General features: G+C 57.3%; 8 protein-coding genes across 8 annotated transcripts; 6 read left to right on the forward strand and 2 right to left on the reverse strand.

The window, feature by feature from the left end:
* Positions 1-327: 327 nt before the first annotated feature.
* Positions 328-2,430, forward strand: CkaCkLH20_07869 (ankyrin and het domain protein; the record flags this gene model as incomplete). Its single annotated transcript, XM_038890585.1, has 1 exon — positions 328-2,430. One exon carries the CDS (start codon positions 328-330, stop codon positions 2,428-2,430), a length of 2,103 nt encoding a protein of 700 aa, XP_038744193.1.
* Positions 2,431-2,957: 527 nt separating this feature from the next.
* CkaCkLH20_07870 (uncharacterized protein) lies at positions 2,958-3,314 on the forward strand (the record flags this gene model as incomplete). The annotated part of the gene is made up of 3 exons (XM_038890586.1): positions 2,958-3,015; positions 3,071-3,129; positions 3,180-3,314. 3 exons carry the CDS (start codon positions 2,958-2,960, stop codon positions 3,312-3,314), a joined length of 252 nt encoding a protein of 83 aa, XP_038744194.1.
* A 225-nt stretch (positions 3,315-3,539) lies between these two features.
* CkaCkLH20_07871 (uncharacterized protein) lies at positions 3,540-4,439 on the forward strand (the record flags this gene model as incomplete). The annotated part of the gene is made up of 1 exon (XM_038890587.1): positions 3,540-4,439. The coding sequence occupies one exon, from the start codon at positions 3,540-3,542 to the stop codon at positions 4,437-4,439; it is 900 nt and encodes a 299-aa protein (XP_038744195.1).
* Positions 4,440-5,771: 1,332 nt separating this feature from the next.
* On the forward strand, positions 5,772-6,917 carry CkaCkLH20_07872 (GNAT family protein; the record flags this gene model as incomplete). Its single annotated transcript, XM_038890588.1, has 1 exon — positions 5,772-6,917. One exon carries the CDS (start codon positions 5,772-5,774, stop codon positions 6,915-6,917), a length of 1,146 nt encoding a protein of 381 aa, XP_038744196.1.
* Positions 6,918-7,113: 196 nt separating this feature from the next.
* Positions 7,114-8,925, reverse strand: CkaCkLH20_07873 (uncharacterized protein; the record flags this gene model as incomplete). The annotated part of the gene is made up of 3 exons (XM_038890589.1): positions 7,114-8,640; positions 8,690-8,775; positions 8,838-8,925. 3 exons carry the CDS (start codon positions 8,923-8,925, stop codon positions 7,114-7,116), a joined length of 1,701 nt encoding a protein of 566 aa, XP_038744197.1.
* A 573-nt stretch (positions 8,926-9,498) lies between these two features.
* CkaCkLH20_07874 (prolyl-trna synthetase) lies at positions 9,499-11,233 on the forward strand (the record flags this gene model as incomplete). Its single annotated transcript, XM_038890590.1, has 2 exons — positions 9,499-9,929; positions 9,988-11,233. The coding sequence occupies 2 exons, from the start codon at positions 9,499-9,501 to the stop codon at positions 11,231-11,233; spliced, it is 1,677 nt and encodes a 558-aa protein (XP_038744198.1).
* A 1,058-nt stretch (positions 11,234-12,291) lies between these two features.
* Positions 12,292-13,386, forward strand: CkaCkLH20_07875 (pre-60s factor; the record flags this gene model as incomplete). The annotated part of the gene is made up of 1 exon (XM_038890591.1): positions 12,292-13,386. One exon carries the CDS (start codon positions 12,292-12,294, stop codon positions 13,384-13,386), a length of 1,095 nt encoding a protein of 364 aa, XP_038744199.1.
* A 295-nt stretch (positions 13,387-13,681) lies between these two features.
* CkaCkLH20_07876 (ankyrin repeat protein) lies at positions 13,682-19,353 on the reverse strand (the record flags this gene model as incomplete). The annotated part of the gene is made up of 3 exons (XM_038890592.1): positions 13,682-17,360; positions 17,411-18,254; positions 18,330-19,353. The coding sequence occupies 3 exons, from the start codon at positions 19,351-19,353 to the stop codon at positions 13,682-13,684; spliced, it is 5,547 nt and encodes a 1,848-aa protein (XP_038744200.1).
* Between the last annotated feature and the right edge of the window lie 1,127 nt (positions 19,354-20,480).

A 20,480-nucleotide genomic window follows, 5' to 3' on the forward strand; every position in this document is an offset into this window, starting at 1 on the left:
TTTGACAATCAACGACAATATTTTATAATAAACTTTGAAGACTTTCAAATAGAGGAAAACGATTAATTGCGTATTAGTGTCACACTGGGTCATTGCTTGTTTGCAATCAACGTCGCACGGCCGCCAATGAAAATTCATCCATCCACAGTGGGAATCTTGATGCAGCGTTTTCCTGGATCTCATCTCCAACTTCACTCCACATCTCCAAAAACGATCACGAAATTTTTCACCTCACACATCACTCACCCACCTTGCACCACCAACAAAAAAAATCGACAAGCTCACAAGCAAAGCACACTTGAGCTTCCACCGATTTTTTTTTTCAGCATGGCCGGGTTCAACTACACCGCCCTCGGCGAGCGGGATTTCAGAATCCTCTCCCTCTCGCCAGGAAAAACCGATGAGCCCCTCAAGGGCGAGCTCCTCACCCGCCCCATCGACCCTTACATCGACGAGGCGGCCAAGCATGATGGAGATGACCTCCCCGAGTCGCCCGACTCGTACGAGGCCGTCTCGTACGTCTGGGGCTCCACCGACACCCCGCGCACCATCACCGTGTCCTCCGCCGAGGTCTCCATCACCGAGAACCTCTTCAGCTGCCTCAAGCGCGTGCGCCTCGCGGACCGCCCGCGCCTCCTCTGGGTCGACGCGGTCTGCATCAACCAGGCCGACGCCGGGGAGAAGCAGGCGCAGGTGATGCTCACGCACGACATCTACGTCGCGGCGCGCCGCACGCTCGCGTACCTCGGCGAGGAGGCCGACGGCAGCGCCGAGGCGATGGAGCTGATCGAGAAGTACTGGCGCGTCAACATCCCCAACGAGCTCAACGCCGGCGCGCGCGCGTTCTTGGAGGACTCTCTGGGCAAGCCCGTCCCCGACGCGCCGACCGGCGCCGAGGCGGAGCTCCCGCTGGAGGGCGACAAGAAGTGGTTGGCCGTCTCGCGGTTCTGGAACAGGGCGTGGTTCAAGCGGGTGTGGATCGTGCAGGAGTTCATCCTCGCGAGGGACGTGGTGATGATTTGCGGCGACAAGAGCGTGAACTGGGCGCAGCTCTGGCCGGCGACGATTGCGCTGGAGGAGCCCGAGAGCCCGCCATGGCCGCTGATCGATGAGAAGGGCGAGGAGGTCGAGAGCGCGGCGGATTTGATGGCGAACATGGCGCAGAGGCTGCGGTTCTACCAGCTCGGTGCTATGAGAGGAACCGCCGACGATGATGGATGCTGCGATGATGACGAGGACCACGACCACGACCACGACCATGAAGGAGGATGCTGCGGAGGAGACGACGAACACGACCATGACGATGAAGACGAGGCCCAGGAGGGTGAAGACGGCGAGTGGGAGTCCGAGGACGAAGACGAAGACCCGAAGCGCTCAACGGAACTCCTGAGCCTCCTGCTCTCCTTCCGCGAGGTCGAGGCCACCGACCCCCGCGACCTGTACTTCGCGCTCCTCGGCCTGGCCGCGGACGGCGACAGAGAGGAGTTCCGCCCGGACTACTCCGAGGCCTTCGAAGAGACGGCCCTCCGCTTCGGCCGCACCCTCCTCCACGAGCCCTTCAGCGAGGAGCTCCTCGACCACGCCGGCATCGCGGAGAACCTCAACGGCGGCGGCGCCGCGACAAAGTTCCCCTCCTGGCTCCCCGACTTCCGCAAGCCCTGGCGCCGCATGACCGTCGCCGACGCCGCCGAGTCCGAGGCCGCGGGCGAGACCGGCTTCGACTTCGGCTTCGACCCCAACAACGCCGAGGACGTCCTGATGCTCAAGGGCGTCAAGGTCGACACCATCGCCCAGATGAGCGGCGTCCCCCGCGCGGCCCACCTGCAGGCCGACCGCCCCTCCATGTGGATCAAGAAGGATATGTTCACGCTCTCGAAGCTGGTCGAGAAGATCCCCGGTTTCGAAAAGCCCGGCTCCTACCCCACCGGCGAAGAATCCGGGCTGGAGGCCGTGCTGCGGACCCTCACCTTCTTCCGCGCGGACGCCGAGATCGAGGACGAGATCCCGATGTCGACGCTGAAGCTGGCGTACCGCTTCTGCGCGGCCGTCGAGGAGGACGACCTCGACCCGGAGCGGCCCGAGCGGGACCTCCTGCGCAAGGAGATCCAGCTGTCGGGGGTGTCGGCGGACGAGGCGAACGAGGCGCTCGTGGCGGCGGCGCAGATCCTCATCAACCGGGTCTTCACCACGCGCTCGGCGCTGGACCTGGTGCTGGCCAAGGGCGAGAAGTACGTGGGAATGGTGCCGGACGGGACCGAGGCCGGGGACGAGATCTGGGTGGTCAAGGGGTGCAACGCGCCGTTCGTGCTGAGGAGGAGCGCGGAGCGGGAGGGGATGAGGCGGATCGTGGGCACGGCGTACGTGCACGGCATCATGGAGGGCGAGGCGGCCGGGGAGGGGGTTGAGTTTGAGCCGGTTTCGATTCACTGAGTTCGGGACGATCACCAAGTTTTGCTTATTCTCGATTGATGATGATGACAACATGACACGGGCCCGAAGAAGGGCTGGGCACCGGGATAGAGTAGAGTGCCTTCAGGGCAATGAATAAAAGTTTTGCTTTCTCTGAATGCTTGGACATCTCGCGCAAGTACCTTGATGGTCTCGGAAACGAACGATCTGACCGGGACCAAGGGCGTGGGTCTCGAGCACCGAACGGCCGGGAACGGCACGGACTTGGTTGTGGGTTGTGCCGGCCGTTCAGCGGTCCCAGCCGAGCGGGAAAAGTGGCTGATGTCGTGGGCGTCATACATCGTCATCATCCAGTGTAATAAGCTTGTTTTTGGCCATGACGATGCAGCAGTCCCAGAGCAACACTTCTCAGTTCAAAAGTGGGATCATCTGTGCCAATGCCAATGCCTCTGCGAACACTCGCCAAACAGCAAACTCGGTTTCAGTTGTTTCGACGACCCAATCAGTCCATTCCGAACAGACACTTCCTCACAACCACCTCGCGCAAGATGCCTTCGTCCAAGGGAAAGCCTACCGACCCCGAGCTGAGAGAGGAGCTCAAGGAAGGTGAGATTATCGCGATGAGAATGTTGGAGATTGTTCGTTGATTCGCTGCCGTTAGAAATCAAGCAAGAGCCCAACAAGTCTGGCGGCGGCGAGGGACAATGGTCTGCGTGGAAGGTACGTGTCTGGGACTGCGCTATGGAACACAGGAGCTAACTTCTTCACAGGCATCAAAGTTGGCCAAGGAGTATGAGAAGCAGGGCGGAGACTACGAAAATGAGGCCGGTTCGAAGAATGAGCCGAAGAAGGGAGAGCCAGAGAAGAAGAGCGAGAGCAAAAAGAAGGCCGAGACTGGGAATTAGCAGATCACAGTAGATGATAACTTAATTGCGTTGCGCTTCACACGACCAATTTCAAGTTCTGCTTTTGATCACTGACAAAGCGCTCCCAAATCTCTGTAGTGAGATACGCATGGAAGGATTCACATCCCTAACCAATGTCACGGCAAGACTAGCTAGGCTGCCAGATAGCTTAGCGTCAGTTTGGGATCTTCAAAAATCCCACCCTCATCACAAAAGCATCCCAGCATGCAAAATCTAGAGGAAGCGGACGGAGAGAGCGCGTCAGAGGATGACTGCTGGACTCCCCTCCAACAAGCCGCCCGCGCCGGCGACCTACCAACATTACGCACCCTCATCGCCTCCGGAGCCGACGTCAACGCACCGCCGCAAGGATACTACGGCCGCACCGCCCTCCAGGCCGCATGCTTGGCATCCCACGCCGAGGTGGTATCGGCGCTCCTCGAAGCCGGAGCGGACGTAGACGCAGCCCCGGGCAACAACGACGCGCGGAACGCGCTGCAGATCGCGAGCGGCCGGCCCGACGTGACCATCGTCGAGACGCTGCTGGCAAGAGGCGCTGACGTGAACGCGCCGGCTGCGCGGTACTACGGGGCCACGGCGCTCCAGTCGGCCTCGGCCGCGGGCTTGACGGACGTCGTGGAGTTGCTGCTGGCCAGGGGAGCAGACGTCGACGCGGCGCCGGCGACGACGGCGGGGAGAACGGCGCTGCAGGCCGCGGCGGCGCACGGGGAGGTGGAGATCGCCGCGCTGCTGATGGATCACGGGGCCGACGTGAACGCGCCCGCGTGTCGACACAAAGGGCTGACGGCGTTGCAGGCGGCGTCGCTGCGCGGGGACGAGGGGCTTGTTCAGAGGCTACTGGAGGCCGGGGCGGCTGTGAATGCCGAGGGGAGCAGGTTCAAGGGCGGCAGGGCGCTGCACGCGGCGGCGGAGGGCGGGCATGTTCGGGTGTGCGAGATGTTGCTGGATGCCGGGGCCGGGATCGAGGCTGGATCTGGGTGGGGTGGACAGACCGCGTTGCAGGGCGTGGTTGCGAGGGGTCACGATGCTGTCGTGCGGGTGTTGAGGGGCAGGGGTGCTACGGGAACGGAAGGTGGAGGGACGTTTTTGTTTGATAGAGTTTGAGGGCGATTCATTGCGGTGAGATACGTAGTACGAGATAAGGCATGGGATCTGGCCATGGAATGCTAGTGGAGGAATGGCGTTGATAAGAGTTGAGCATTTGGTAACAGTAACACAGCTACGAATACAACATGTAATGAAGTCGCCGTTGAGAAACATGGCTTGCTAATTAGTTCATGGATGGCAAGAGGCCGGACCCTTACTGCGGGCGGCGCATGAACACCGTCGACGACACCATCACCAGCCAAGGCTCTCCCACAAGACCACACAGACGTCCCGACATTCGACGCTCCGTCTGGAAGTTCAGCCAAGTCAGCCGACTAAGATGGACAAGGGCATCCCTCGCTTGAACAACCACAAGTCACGACTCTAGCGGTGGGTGTTTCCAGAAAGCTGTAACTATTCCATAAGTACCACACAGCGCGGGCAGGGCGGGAAAAGGAAGAGCGCTGGAATTCCACTGCGCTCTCTCTCCAGCTAAAATGAACTTACGCCCGCGTCCAACCGGGGACCGGCCCCGCCTACCATCGGCTTCCGCCGGCTCGGGATGACGCCCGGTTGGATGGGGCCCCGCCCCACCCGCCTGGCGCACCGCCCGGCGTGACCTGCCCATTGCGTCCGCACCGGCTGGCGGATCAAGGCTCCAAGACAAAACAATTACCTAAAAGAAGGCCCAGAGAGTTTCCGAGCTTTCGTAGAGAGAGAGACACGGCTGCCCACTTTTTGCTCTCTTCGAAACGGACGCCTCGGACGGAACTGAACTGAGAGTACTTCCTGCTAACACTCACCAGCGAGATCGAGGCTCCTCGTCAACCACTAGCCTCATCCCGTGACGTAAGATGACCATCCGCTTGGCTTTCCTTCACGGCCGCTTGTGGACCTGCTGACCATTCTTCCCGCAAGCGGGTTGGGGATGTGTATCACGTTTTGTACCTCCCAGTCCACGTTTCTCTACCCAAGTCTCGAATCTGAGGGCTGGCCTGGCGATGTTGCAGGTTCCCGTATCGCTGGGGCCCCATCCCTACCACTCCCTTGCCTTGACTTATGCCGGGTAGAGGCTTGAACTGGTCGTCTCAATCCTGGGGTTAACTGGGTCTTCCCCGCCATCGTTGCCTTCGTCTTGGTGGGGCACTCGTCCCCCGAGAAGCACGAGGTCTTGATAAGGACTGTGCTTTGTCCTTCCCATCCCGGACTTTGTCAAGCCGGTGTTTATTTCTTCTTACATTCCACATCAACTTGTCCTGCCTGGTGGTAAATAGACCCAATTGACCTGAACCAGCAAACCCAAAAGACAACACACAAGAACACACACACACGCAAGCAGAGCAACTCACAATGGGCTCAACCCAGGAAGCAGACCTCATCCTCACGCAGCCCACCCCGGCCGAGCGCATCCGCGTGTGGACCTCGACGCACCAGAAATGGGGCGCCGCCCTCGAGCTCGACGAGTACCTCCGCCGCGAGGAGTACCTCACCACCGTCCCCATGAGCCGCAACGGCGGCATCACCCAGTGGATCCTCACCGACCCCTCCCAGCCGCCCGACGCCCGCCCCATCCTCTCCTCTTGCGAGAGCATCCGCAAGCGCGCCCTCGCCGCGAAGCCCGACGGCACCGTCGTCGCCGACGCCGTCGCCCACGGCATCGCCTCCGTCTTCACCGAGCCCTCCCACCGCGGCAAGGGCTACGCCTCCACCATGATGAGCATGCTCGGCCCCCAGCTCGGCGGCTGGCAGGGCGCCCGCATGTCCAAGGGCGAGCAGTGGGGGGACATCAAGGACGGCGAGGTCGCCTTCTCCGTCCTCTTCTCCGACATTGGGAAGAAGTTCTACGCCAAGCAGGGCTGGCACCCGTACGACAGCGCCCACCTGTCTTTCCCGCCGCAGGCCGCGGTCGAGGGGAGGGAGGGCAAGGCGAAGCCGGTGGGGTACCACGAGCTCGCGGAGCTGAGCCACGTCGACGAGAAGCTGCTGCGCGCGAGGCTGTCCAAGGAGTCCAAAAGGAACAAGACGCGGGTGTCGCTGCTGCCGGATATCGACGCGATTTTGTGGCATCTGATGCGTGAGGATTTCATGACCAAGCACATTTTTGGAAAGACACCGACGGTCAGGGGTGCCGTGGTCGGCGAGCGCGGGCAGAGGGTGTGGGCTGTCTGGACGAGGGGATACTACGGCGGTTTGAAGAAGCCCGAGGGTAACACCATGCACATCTTGAGGTTGGTCATTGAAGACGAGAACAGCGGCGACGAGTACGTGCAGGAGGCCATCGAGGAGCTCTTGACTCTTGCGAGGTCGGAAGCGGCCGAGTGGAAGTCAAACAACATTGAGCTGTGGAACCCTGACTCCAGAGTCAGAAGGTTGGTAGAGAAGGCGGGCATTCCGCACGACTTTGTGGAGAGGGAGACTGATAGCATTGCGAGTTTGATGTTTTACGGCGACGGAGACGTCGAGTGGGTACTGAACGAGAAGTTTGGTTGGTGTTAGACTGTATATCATCCTACGCGGACTTGCATACTACGGCGGTGGGGAAATCATTACACGGAACAAGACTGGCGGGTACGGGACAACAAACAGTCCAGATTGGCATGGCAAGGTATCATTAACAAATGATCTATGAACCGTCTAACCTTGATCACTCCCCGTGGCCTAATTTTGTTTTATTTTCATACACGCCGCCGCTTCAGTGGCCGTGGCCATCGTCCTCCTCTCTCTGCTCGGGATCCAGCTTGATCAGGGTATCGATACGCATGATGCTGATGCAAGCCTCGACGGCACTCTTCAGCTGCCTGATCTTGCTGATGCTGGGCTCCAGAATACCAGCCTTGACCTCGTCGATAACCTTGCCGCGCGTCAAGTCGAGGCCGTAGTTCTTATAGGCCTTCTTGCGCGCGACAATCTTCTCGTCCTCGTTGCCCTCGCCCTCCTGGATACGCTGGGAGAGCGCGTGCCGAGAACGGAGCTGGGCGACAAGCTCTGAGGCGTCCTTGGCCGCGTTGACGGCCAGGGTCTTGGGAATAACGAGCAGAGACTGGGCGAATTCGCCGATGGCCAGCTGCTCGCGGGAGCCGACGGTACCGGCGAACTCCTCGAGGTAGATGTGAAGGGCGGTCTCGACGGCACCTCCACCGGGGACGATGCTGCCGCTCTCGAGAGTCCTCTTGACGGCGTTGAGGGAGTCGTGAATAGAACGCTCCATCTCGTCCAGGGTGAAGTCATTGGGACCACGGAGGATGATGGATGCCGAGGTGTGGGTCTTGGTGCCCTTGACGAGAATGCACTCGTCGTCTGAGATGCGCTCCTGAACAACCTCCTCGGCGTGTCCGAGGTACGCGGGGTCGAACTTCTCGTCTCCGTTGAGGTCGGACAGTGTGCTGAGCAGCGTGGCGCCAGTCGCCTTGGCGATTCTTCGGAGGTCCTCCTTCTTGCATCTGCGCACACCCATAGCACCCTTCTCGACGAACGCCTTCAGAACCATGTCGTCGATACCCTTGGTCGTCAGGATGACGTTGGCGCCAGCCTTCAGGATCATGTCTACCCTCTCCAGAATCATGCCAGACTCTCTCGCGCGGATCTGCTCGAGTTGCGTAGGGTCATCGACTGTGATCTGAACACCCAGCTTCATACGCTCTTTCTGCAAGTTCATATCCAACACCGCAATCTTGGCATCTTGTATTCTTGTGGGCATGGCCTGGGAGGCGACTGTGCAGTTGAGAGCGTAACCCTTGACCAGCATGGACTCCAAAGAGCCCTTTCCGTGGGCCTTCAGGATGTTGACGGCCTTGACGGGGTATTTCGTCTCGTTACGGTTGTTCGTGGTCTTGACGGCCAGCATGCCGTCGACGACCATGTTGGCGAAGAAGTCGGAGTCGGCGCCGATGATCTTGCTGGACATGGAGGTCTTGGCGATGTTGATGAGGGATTCGCGACCGAGGTTCTCGACCTTGATGCTGATGTTCTCGTTCATGTACTTGACGGCCTCACGCAGGGCGAGTCGGTAGCCGGTGATGATGGTGGTGGGGTGTATGCGGTTCTTCATGAGCTCGTTTCCTCTGCGCAGCAACTCGGCCGCAATCAGGACGACGGATGTGGTGCCATCGCCGACCTCCTTGTCTTGTTGTTGTGCCAGATCGACCAGAATCTTACCCGCCGGGTGCTCGACATCCAACAAGCTGAGAATAGTAGCGCCGTCGTTCGTGACCGTGACGTCCTATGCCGGGGTTTAGCGGGGTCCAGAGGGAAGGGGCCACCGAACCTACACCAATATCGTCCACCATCATCTTGTCCAGACCGCTGGGGCCGAACGAGCTCTTGACGACATTCGCGATGGCCTGGGTCGCGAGAACTGCAAGTTTGTCAGCACCATGAAGCTACAGGTGGATCGTGGGGAGCAGAGCAGCAACATACCGTTCTGGTCTCGAATATCGGCGCCGGAAATCTTCTGGCCGCCCAAGAAAAGGGTGCCGCTCCCTGACTGCTCGAACATGGAAGCCATTTTTGCGCCTCACTGCCTGCAATAATGGTGAATCGCGGGATGGGAGGTGGTTGATGGTGGATTTGGGGGGAGCTCGTCGGTGTGTGCCTGGACAGCAATAGAAGCTTCTGCGCTGTGCCTGCCAGGCCTTGTCCCCTCGACGCAACTTTTTATCGGACCCGAGTTGTTCCAGGAACCGGGAAAGCGGTGTGGCTGGTGAGGTGCACCTTCCGATAAGGACTGTGTGATATGATAAGGAAACTGTACCCAGGGGCGACTTCCCGGGTGACATACAGTGCTGCTTTCCCCAGTAAAACGGTAAACAGTCCCGCTTTTGATAAGCGCCCGGGCCATCTCTGTGTGGTCCCCTGTGGCTGCCAATTGACCCCTCATTCCCTCGCGCCCAACAGCTCGACACACGACTCACATTTTAGTGCGGGGCAGTTTTCCCGCTGTCTCTGTCCTGTCGCACTGCCATCCATCTCTGCCCGAAATCTCGAGTGACTCAGGCCGACCTGGGCACCACGCCGTCGATTCTTAAAAGCCGATACCCTTCTCGAGACGACTCTGCGATCCGCAGCTATCATCGCAAACATGGCCGACGCTCCTGCCCCCGAACAATCCAAGAGCGCCTTGAAGAAGGCCGAGAAGCAGGCCAAGATGGCTGCTGAAAAGGCTGCGAAGGCTGCCAAGCAAGCCGCCCTTCCCGTTGTCGGTGGCAAGAAGAAGACGGACGACATCATCGGCATCACTGTCAAGAAGAACGAGGACTTCTCCATGTGGTACCAGGAGGTCGTGCTCAAGGCCGAGATGGTCGAGTACTACAACGAGATTGCTGGCTTCTTCATCCTGCGCCCTGCGTCCATGTACATCTGGGGTGTTATCCGCAAGTGGTTCTCCGAGCGCATTGAGCACATGGGCGTCGACGAGACCAGCTTCCCCATGTTCTTGTCGTCCAAGTCTCTCGAGAAGGAGAAGGACCACGTTGAGGGTTTCGCCCCTGAGTTGGCCTGGGTTACCAAGGCGTAAGTCGATCTCTCCCTCCGAAACCGCCATGACCCCGACTGACAATGACTTTTCTAGCGGTGACAAGGACCTCGAGGTTCCCGTCGCGGTTCGTCCCACCTCCGAGGCCGTCATGTACCCCTACTACTCCAAGTGGATTCGCAGCCATCGCGACCTTCCTTTCCGCCTGAACCAGTGGAACTCTGTCGTCCGCTGGGAGGCCAAGCAAACGACTCCTTTCCTCCGTACAAGAGAGTTCCTGTGGCAGGAGGGCCACACCGCTCACCTTAATGAGGAGCTTGCCGGCAAGGAGGTCCTCGAGATCCTCGAGCTCTACGCTGGTGTGTACGAGCAATTGCTTGCTGTCCCCGTCGTTCGCGGTAAGAAGACCGAGAACGAGAAGTTCGCTGGTGGCTACTACACCACCACCGTTGAGGGTTACATCCCGTCCAACGGCCGTGGTATCCAGGGTGCTACCTCTCACTGCCTGGGTCAGAACTTCTCCAAGATGTTCGACATCACCGTCGAGAACCCCGAGAAGAAGGGCGAGAAGATCCACGTCTGGCAGAACTCTTGGGGTCTGTCCACCCGTGTCATTGGTGTCATGGTCATGATCCACGGTGACGACAAGGGTCTCGTCCTCCCTCCTCGTATTGCCAAGACTCAGGTCATTCTCATCGCCGTCGGTATCACTGCTAAGACTACCCCCGAGGACCGCGAGAAGCTCGAGGGCAAGACCGACGACCTCCGTAACGAGCTCCGCAAGGCTGGTATTCGTGCCGAGTCTGACCTGAGAGAGGGCTACACTCCTGCCTGGAAGTTCAACGACTGGGAGCTGCGCGGTGTTCCCCTGCGTCTTGAGTTCGGCCCTAAGGACATGGCCAACCAGGTTGTCAGCTATGCTCGCCGTGACACCGGTGAGAAGGGCACCCTTCCCCTGGCTGAACTCTCCACCAAGGTTCCCGAGCTCCTCGAGACCATCCAGTCCGACATGTACAACAAGGCCGAGAAGTCCTTCCGTGACCACCGCCTTGTCCTCAACGATTGGGAGAAGGTCATTCCCGCTCTGGACACCAAGAACGTCGTTCTCATTCCCTTCTGCCTGGACGGCAAGTGCGAGGACCGCATCAAGGAGCTCACCACCAGTGAGCCCCCTGAGAACGCCACTCTCCCCGAGGGCAAGAAGCAGCCCACCATGGGCATGAAGTCCCTGTGCATTCCCTTCGAGCAGCCCGAGGGCGGCGTTCCCGCTGACACCAAGTGCTTGAACCCCGAATGCCAGGCCAAGGCCAAGGAGTACGTCATGTTCGGACGCAGCTACTAAGGAAGGACGGTGAATTTGAGAGGAGTTGCGGGTTGAGCATTTTGGGACACTTTCGGATAACGAGACCCACGGCGGATTTGATTCATGTTAGAGCAGAGAGGTAGAGGAGTCAGCATGCCGTGATTTCTCAAGATGTTGCAGGTGGGGGTAGAGAGAAGCAAGTAAAAAGTCATTCGATACCAAGTTCATTAAACAACATATTTTCCCAAGCATGTCGAGTGTGTCATGAACAGAAGGCAGTTGTGAAGCCCACGACTCTGGAAAGCCTGGCTTCAATGTCGTGGGCTGTAGGATGTACTGGCTTTACGTGCAATCAATCGCCCACATCATGAGCGATTTCCAAACCAACGTAACATTTTCTAACCGGTCGTCCAACCTTGCCGATCTCGGTGTCTGTGGACGACGGACGTCAAGCCCGCAATTGAGTTCGGCACGGTCAACCGCGCCCCCCTGTCACTCGGACCGTAGTGGGGTCGACTCATGATGGCTCATCAATTGGTGGCCACCACGAGTCCCGAATAGGAAGGTCTTGGCTCCAAATCATGTTGGTGTGGGTGACTCACTTTCTCTTGCACCAATCTCGACTCTAGACTTTTGGTGAAATGTTGACAATTTGACATTGAAATTCTGCGTCAAGCAATTATGCACCTCATCGGAGCCAGGAAAGAGACATCATTGTCAAACGGGACCCACTTTTTGAGTCACTGAATACTAATGGATGATGCCGAACCAGCGTGGTGTCGGCTGTGTTTTGGTAATGCAGAGCTGCTTCGCCAATCAAGGATGAGATTCCTGCCAGAAACTCTAGGCGTCGCTGTGGTCGGCACGAGCTTTCGCTTTTCCTTGGAAGAGGTTTCTTCTTTACCTAGATAAGATTCGAGTATATAGCCAGCTCATTTTCCCCGGGAGGGATGTCTTTGATCAGTGAAATTCACATCAAGCAACTAGAGTCTATCGATCTGCTTCCATCGAATCAATCGACCACAGAAAACCAACGATCTCACATGATGCTGGGCACAACTACGACAAACAACACTGCCACAACAACCACTGCAACTATGGAAAACCAAAGCACTTCCCACTTCAAGCTATCGGCGACGTCCTGCGGCACCTGTGGCATCCACTTCGACAGCCCAGACACCCGCCGCGCGCACTCGAAAAGCCAATGGCACGTCACCAACCTCAAACGCCGCGTCGCCGGCCTAGAGCCCCTCACAGCGGCGCAGTTCGCCGCCACCGAAGGACCCACCGCGCCGAGCAGCCCCACAACCGCCGCATCGGAGGCGTCCGGGTCGTCGTCCTCGTCCGTCTCCGACGCCGAGATCGACTCTGAACCCGAGGGCGAGTTCGTGCCCGAAGAATGTCTTTTTTGCAACATCGTCTCGGAGGACTTTGACGAAAATGTCGCGCACATGCAGAAGACCCACGGGATGTTCATCCCGGATAAAGAGAGACTCATCGTCGATCTCGAGACGCTGGTGCGATATCTTCACTTGGTTGTCTACGGCTACCGCGAGTGTCTCCAGTGCGGAACGCAACGGCGGACTTCTGCGGCCGTGCAACAGCATATGGTTGGCAAGAATCATTGCCGCTTCGATATCAACGCCGAGGATTCCGAGTACATAGACTTTTACGAGAAGCACACCGAGGATGGAGGAGAAGGAGAGGGAGGGAGTGTAACAAGAAAGGCCATCGCAGATGCCGTCGAAGAAGGAAGCTCCATCCACCTACCCTCCGGCAAGACGCTCGCCCACCGTTCCGCCCCAGGTCCATCCCGTCCTCGAAACAAGACCACCGCATCTCCTTCCAAAGACCTCCTAGAAGCCGGACCCGAACTCGACGAGTCCAACGCCAGCTTCCAGCTCACAGCACCACCGGCCTCCGAGAACAAACCAGACAGCAAGGCGCTCACGCGAGCTCAGAAGCAAGAAACCCTCGTCGAGACCCAGCTGGCGCGCATGAGCCTCAACGACCGCGCGGCCCTCGCGCACCTCCCCGCCGCTGAGCAGAGGAGTCTTCTCGTGAAGCAGAAGAAGCAGCTTGACAAGGCCGAAAAGGCGGCCAGGAGGCTTCAGACAAGGCTGGAGATGAAGGCGAATGTCGCAGGGCAGGGGCGTTTCAAGAGTGATGTACCGGGACCGAAGAACGGCTAACCACGGAAATGGATTCAAGATGCAAAGAAGCTGTATTATGCACAGAAGTTCGGGGCACCTTGGGACAACCTGGTCATAGGTACATGGAGCTTAAACCAATGAAACTTACAATGTTACCAGTCAAGCCGTGTGGGAATTCATGAAGGGAAGTTTTGCCCATTAATAGTGTCGCTCCATCGTCTAGATGCGGCTGAACTACGGTGTCGATAGTTTGTGATGAATTCCCTTGATATATATAAACTATTGGTTCTCACAAGCCACTCTATCCACATATCATGCGACGAAGCTAAATATATCAACTCCTAGTTGCCCCTCTTTCCTCAAGCATCTCCACGATGTCACTGTAGCCTTTTTTGTGAGCAGCCTCCAAAGCCTTATCCAGCTCTGCACTCTGCGCGCCGAGATCCGATCCCTTTTCCAGGAGTAACCTCACTATGTCGGAATGACCCCTCTCCGAGGCGATCTCCAGAGCAAACCCAAACCCATTGCCCTCCGTGGTGGTATCCGCGACTTTCTTCAAGAGCATCTTTACGATATCGCCAAAGCCCTTGTTGTGAGCGGCCCGTAGGGCATCGTTGAGATTACCGCTCTCGGCATCAAAATCCGTCAACTTCTCAAGGACCAACTTTACGATACCGGTGTCGCCTTTCTCCGACGCTGTTCGTAGGAGAGGCCAATAATTGCCGCCCTCCGCGCCGAGAAATGACCCGTTCTCCAAGAGAAGCTCCACGATGTTGGCTTCACCATCCTCCAACGCTGTACGCAAAGCAGAGTAACCATCGCCGCCTTGAATGCTAGCCCCTCTCTTAAAAAGCAGCTCGGCGATGCTCCAGTGGCAATTGGACAAAGCGGCTTCCAGAGCATTGCCGTAAAAGCCGCCCTCTGCTTTGATTTTCGCCCCTCCCTGTAATAACAGCTTCGCAATATCAAATTTACCATCACACGAGGCAGTTTGCAGAGCATCGCCGTACATATCAACATGTACGTTAGCATCTGCTCCGTTCTTCAAGAGTAACTCCACAACGTGACTGTGGCCACTAGATACCGCAGCTCGCAAAGCATCGTCGAGTTCGCCATTCCGGGCGTGGAGATTCATCCTCTTCTCCAAGAGCAACTCCACAATGTTGCCATTACCCCTGGCCGCAGCGGCCCGTATGGCGTCTCCACTGACGTATGCCCCCTTCTCTAATAGCAGTTTGGCAATGCCGAAGTGGCTGCTAGACGCAGCGGCCTGCAGAGCATTGTCGAAGTCGCCATCCTGGGGGTTGAGCTCTACCCCCTTCTCTAGGAGTAATTCCATGATATCGATACAGCCGTAGGAGGCAGCGGCCTGTATAGCATTTGCTTTGACATTTGCACCCCTCTCCAATAGCAGTTCGGCAATGCCCAAGTGACCACTAGAAGCAGCAGCTCGCAGAGCATCGTCGAGGTCGTCATTGACCGCCCTCTTCTCCAAGAGCAATTTCATGATATCGGTGCGGCCGTGGGAGGCAGCGGCCTGTACAGCATTTGCTTTGACGCTCGCCCCTTTCTCCAATAGCAGTTTGGTCATGCCCAAGTGACCACTAGACACGGCAGCTCGCAGAGCATCGTCAAGGTCGCCGTCAACCGCCCTCCTCTCTAAGAGCAGTTTCACAATATCAATACGGCTGTGGGAGGCGGCGGCCCGCACAGCATTTGCTTCAACGTTCGCACCCTGCCCCAAGAGTAGCTCCGCAATACCGAAATAACCTCTGGACAAGGCCATCTCCAGAGCAGTGGCATTCGTATCGTTGTGCGTCTCTTTTTGTGCCCAGAACGAGTAAAAGTCCGAAGTACTCGCGTACTGGCCGCTTCGCGCATTGACATCCGCCCCCCTCTCCAGGAGCAGTTTCACGATGTCGTCGTGATTTCCCTTGATGGCGGCACACATAGAGTCCCCGATAATTGCCCCCGAATCCAGAAGAATCTTCACAACCTCAAACCGACCGTTCTCTGTAGCAGCCCGCAGAGCGTTTCCGTACTCGCCACCTTGGGCGTTTACGTCTGCCCGCTTATCCAGGAGTAATTTCACAATGTCGGCGTGGCCGTTGGAGGAGGCAGTCTGTAGAGCGTTACCGCCCTGCGCGTTCACGTCGGCCCCAATCTCGTCCAACAACAGCTTCACCATATCTCCCCAACCATGAATCGACGCCTTTCGCAAAGCATTGTCGTAGCCATCATTGCTCGGCGTATTGGCATTCGCTCCTTTGTCCAGCAACAGCCTGGCGATCCCAATCCTTCCTTCACACAACGCGATCTGCAGAGGACTATCGTACTGGCGGCCCTGTGCGTTGGGATCGGCGCCCGCATCTAACAATGCCTTGACAACATTGTCATGACCATTTTGCGAAGCGACTGGCAAAGCGCCACCAAAGTAGCCGCTCCGTGTGTTAGCATCCGCCCCCCATTTCAGGAGCAGCTTAACGGTTTCGGCATGACCGTGTCGCGAGGCGATGTACAGAGGAGTGCCATCACTGTACGTCCTGTTGACTTCTGCCCCCCCTTTTAACAAACGCTCCACGATCTTCCTGTGGCCATTTTCTGAGGCAAACCACAGGGCGTTGCCGGCGGTGACGTCCGCCTCATGTGCCAAGAGCAGCTCCACAATGTCGGTATAGCCTCCATTCGACGCGGCGGACAGGGCGGTATGGTGGTAATCGTCGCCCGGCGTGTTGACGTCCATCCTCATCTCCACGAGAAGCTTCACAATGTCGATGTGGCCAAATGTCGAAGCAGCCTGCAGGGCATTACCCCAACGACCGCCCCGCGCGCAAATGTCTGCCCCCTTTGCCACAAGCAGCTTCCAGACGTCGATGTGCCCTTGCTTTGAGGCGGCAGAGAGGGCAGTGCCGTGAAGTCCACCTAATGCGTTGACATTCGCCCCCTGCCCCAGGAGCAGTTTCACGATGGTGATATGGCCTCTGTATGAGGCCGCTTGAAGTGCGTTTCCATACTCGCCGCACCGCGAGTTCATATCCACCCCCTTATCCAGGAGCAGGTTCACAACGCCAATATGCCCCCTGTGCGAGGCCGCCTGCAGTGCGTTTCCGTATTTGCCGCCCTTCTTATGAGCATCCGCGCCCTCATCTAATAATATCTTCACAACATCGTAGTGACCACCGAATGAGGCGGCCTGCAGCGCATTATTGCAATAGCCACCCTCCGCGTTGACGTCCACGCCCCATCGCATCAATTCTTGCGCTACCCTCGTCAAACCCCCAAGGCAGGCGTAGTAGAATCTGGATCCTTGCGGAGGGGAGGGGTCCCCCGGCGATTGCCAGTCAGCTTGATGCAAGTGGCCCCATCGCTGAAAGGTCTCCTCTTCCTTTATGAATGCAAGCGATGCCTGAAACACCTCTTCGCAACTCTGCGATAAAGCAGCATGGCTCGTCCAGATTTCTGCTGCTAGTTTTGCAAAGGGATAGTCACCCACAATGGTTTTGTGGTTCCCGGAAACGCCCCGTAGGTATGTCAGGCAAGTCTTCGTGATAGTAACGCCGCTCACCGAAGGGCCGAACCATTCCAGAGAGCGAAGATACTCCTTCACCGAAAAGTGGGCGAGATGCAGCTGCTTTTTTGGTTCTAGCTCAAGGAATCCCCCTCCTGAATAATGCATACGCTCCGTCACTTCAACGATGGACATCAGGCTCGGGCAATGGCCGAGTACTTCGCTCTCCCCGAATACTCTGCTTTCCTTGTCAAAGCCTGGCTGTTGCGTCCTTATGTCCGTGGCCAGAATCTCAATGGCCTCGTTTACCACGAGAGGCCGAGGTGTGTGAACGAGAAAATGTAACAGGCGTATGGCGTTGTCTTTGTCGCGTTTAGGGATATTGGACAACATTCTCTCATAAGTTTCCTCCAGATCCTTCGGTAGGTGTTGGAGCGCGTCTCGGATCATTCTGGGGCTTTTGCATTCGGCAAGACTGTTTACCTGGCAGGCGGCCCATCTGAACCTGCGGCAGATGTCAGCGACCAGTGGAAGGCATGGTCTGAAAGTACTTACATCCCATCGGCTCCGCCTCCAACCTTCTTCGCGATCTGTTCGATGAGGTCCTGCGATAGATGTTTCTGTTGGAACTCCCATCGGGCCGCGAGCTGCCCTGCAACATACGCCCGGATGTCGGTGTTGACCGCCTCTCTATCAAGCGAAATGCAACTTTCCTTCCCCATCATGCGATCAAACCGCACCAGGAACTCCGGTTCAGGGCGGGCTGTGCAAAGCAGCTGTACGTGGCCCAGATCCGGCCTAGCTGCAACGTCTTCCAGCCATTTCAGTAGCTCGCGTCTGGTCGTTGACTCATCCAAGGCATCTAGGACGACACAAACCCCTGTGCTGGCAGCAAGCATCTCGCAAACGACACCCGAGATCGCCTTCGTAGCAGGCTGGCACCTACCATTGTCATGATTCTTGAATAAGTCGTCCAATCGTGATGTACCAGTCGTCGTGCTTTGGTACAGTTGAAAAGCCAGAGACCGAAGCATGCCATCCAAATTCTGTTTTCGGGTGTCGCTGAAGTCGAAGAAGAAACTGAGGACCACTCGATCTTCGTCACTGGCGAGATGGTCCAGAATCGTCGTGCTGAGAACCGTCTTGCCGCATCCAGCAAGTCCATGTAGCCACGAGTACCGGCGTGGGCCGGTGCTCCACGACTTGAAAGCCGGATGCTCCAAGAACCACATACACGTTCCCTCATGACGGAGCTTTCTCGCTTGATTAGCATTAGTAGACGGGTCAGGCGGCTGAAGCCAAGATGCGATCTTATCTGCGTGGCGTTCGGATGCAATGCAGACAACAGCGGCTTTCGTTTCGAAAGTTGTCTGCTCCAAGTGATCGAGTTTGTGATCAACTATAGATCACAGAGTCTGTCAGAGCGCGTCCGAGTGGGCAAACTCAGGCCATGCAGTTCGATTGGTAGACTAACCCGACTCAAGCACATCCAGTGCTCGCTTGGTATCCCGCACCTCTGCCACCGGCACATATGATAGGAGCTCTTTCCCATAGGCGGCCGCCGTTGCTGACGCATACTGTTGCCACTGGTCGTTTTTGTGGGAATCAGCGTAGTCGCAAATGCCCCGGATCACGAGACATGGAAACTGGTTCATGAGGCCGGCTGCCTCCATCTCAAAGCAGAGACAGTCCTCGCCGACATCAGCAACAATCTGGTCGCGCGCTGTCGCGTCCTTGATAAGCGTGTTTCCTGATGCGATGATGCCGTAATGAATCTCAGGGTCGGTAGAGTCTCGGGCGTCACGTTGGACTTCGCCAGCGGCGTCACAGTCCTGACATCCCGGCCCGGGAACATGGTCGTACAAAGCCTTGAAGAGACGATCGTTTTCAGTACCTTGATAGGCAAAGCCGGGATCCTTCCTGCTTCTTCTTCCCATCTTGGGATACTTCTCCAACATTTCTCGCACGAAATCGGTGACCTTCGAGTCTTCCCGCTTATGGCGAGCCTGGATACTAGCAAGCGCACTGAGCAGCACTGTCGGAGGCTGTCTGAGGAACCCTTTACGTTCCCTCTTGTTACCGTGCTTTGCCTTGAATAAGTCGTACTGACAGACCCCACCCGTCGTCCCATCAGGCTGGCTCACCACGATATCGCCGAGGCGGATATCTTGGCCCTCGTCCGGCCGGGCGATGCCACCGCCTATGCCAACCAAGAGGCCAACGCGAATAGAAGGGAGAGAGGCAAGGAGGCTCAATGCAGTTGTCGCAGCCGATGTGGTCCCGTAGACCCCAGCCGGGAGACTGGCGACAACGACGTTGTGCTGTCCTATACGGCCCCATGTGTAGACGTTTTTGTCGGTGTGGTGTTTGATGAAGCCCGCCGGTGTCGCATGTTCCTCGTCTAGCATCGCCTCAGCAGCAGCTCGTTCGATCGAAAGGGCAGCGATCCAGGCGACGGTATAGTGGTCGGGGCTGTCGAGAGCCTGGGAAGACGCCATTGATCGTGCGGGCCTATCGATTGCCAAAGGAGGGATGGGCTCTGTGGTTCGATTCGAAATAGCCCGTGAAGAAGAAGTCGGGTTTGTGTTTTTTGCAAGAGTAGTAGTAAAGGGCAGAGGTTGCGACGGGAGCAGGCCGATCGTCGCCTAAGGTATCGAAGGTTGCAGACTGCTAACTTTGATGAAGAGGAAGGCACGAATCTGGTTCGCGACCCGAGCTTCAACTGGCCAGGGGCCGAAAATTCCACCACTACGACAACAAAGTGGAAAAATGTGGTCTTTTGGCTGCTGGTGGCTTGCATCAGACATTATAGCGGACACCAATAGACACACAAGTGTCACCACGTCATGTCATGTGAGGCTGAGACAGTGTTGTCTGCCTTGCGCCAAGGCAGCTGAAGGACCGACGGCCTCGCAAGACGAACACTGCAGGAACTGTGGTCTTGTCGGCAGTCACGTCAACGACAGACGCGACAAGCCGGCGAACCAAGAACACACGTAAACGCCCACCGAGGTCTTGGGCTGCTGAGGAGAAGGTACAAATCCGCACAGAAAGAATGGCGAAGAAACTGGCCAAGAGAGAGTCAGTGCCTGAATTGGGGCGAGGTGCACAGGATACACATCACCAAATGACTTCGCGAGGCATCTTGACGGTTCTGCGGGTATAATAATGACCACTTTCATGTCGGAATCCTACTCTTACTGCCTTATTTGAACCTCAGATTCTTTCTCCTCGTTCAGCCGTCCCGACTCCCCAAGTGGAAATACAAGATGCAGCTCTGCGCCAAGACCAGCACATACGATCATACCTTCCAGAAAATACGGGATCCCGTCCGCTCTCCCATAGTCAAGCTGGAAAGGGCCGGACTAGTACCCAGGTCGGTGACGACTGGGGAATCCCCGGTGTTGTATGTTTTTTGGTCTCATCTCGTCTCTGTCCTGTCTCCGTCCCGTCGTTTCGTATGTTTGAGGTTTTTCGTGAAAAGAGGGAGACAATACGGCTTATCACCCAACAACCCAATGAAATTGCCTGTTGCCTATTGCCAATGTTTTGTGAAACCAGTATGCTTATTATTTCGCTGGCCTGTCGTGGTGGGGCTATCTCCAGACACCCGATACGTCACCTC

This window comes from Colletotrichum karsti, assembly GCF_011947395.1.
Source record: "Colletotrichum karsti strain CkLH20 chromosome Unknown Scaffold25, whole genome shotgun sequence".
NCBI classification, from domain to species: domain Eukaryota; kingdom Fungi; phylum Ascomycota; class Sordariomycetes; order Glomerellales; family Glomerellaceae; genus Colletotrichum; species Colletotrichum karsti.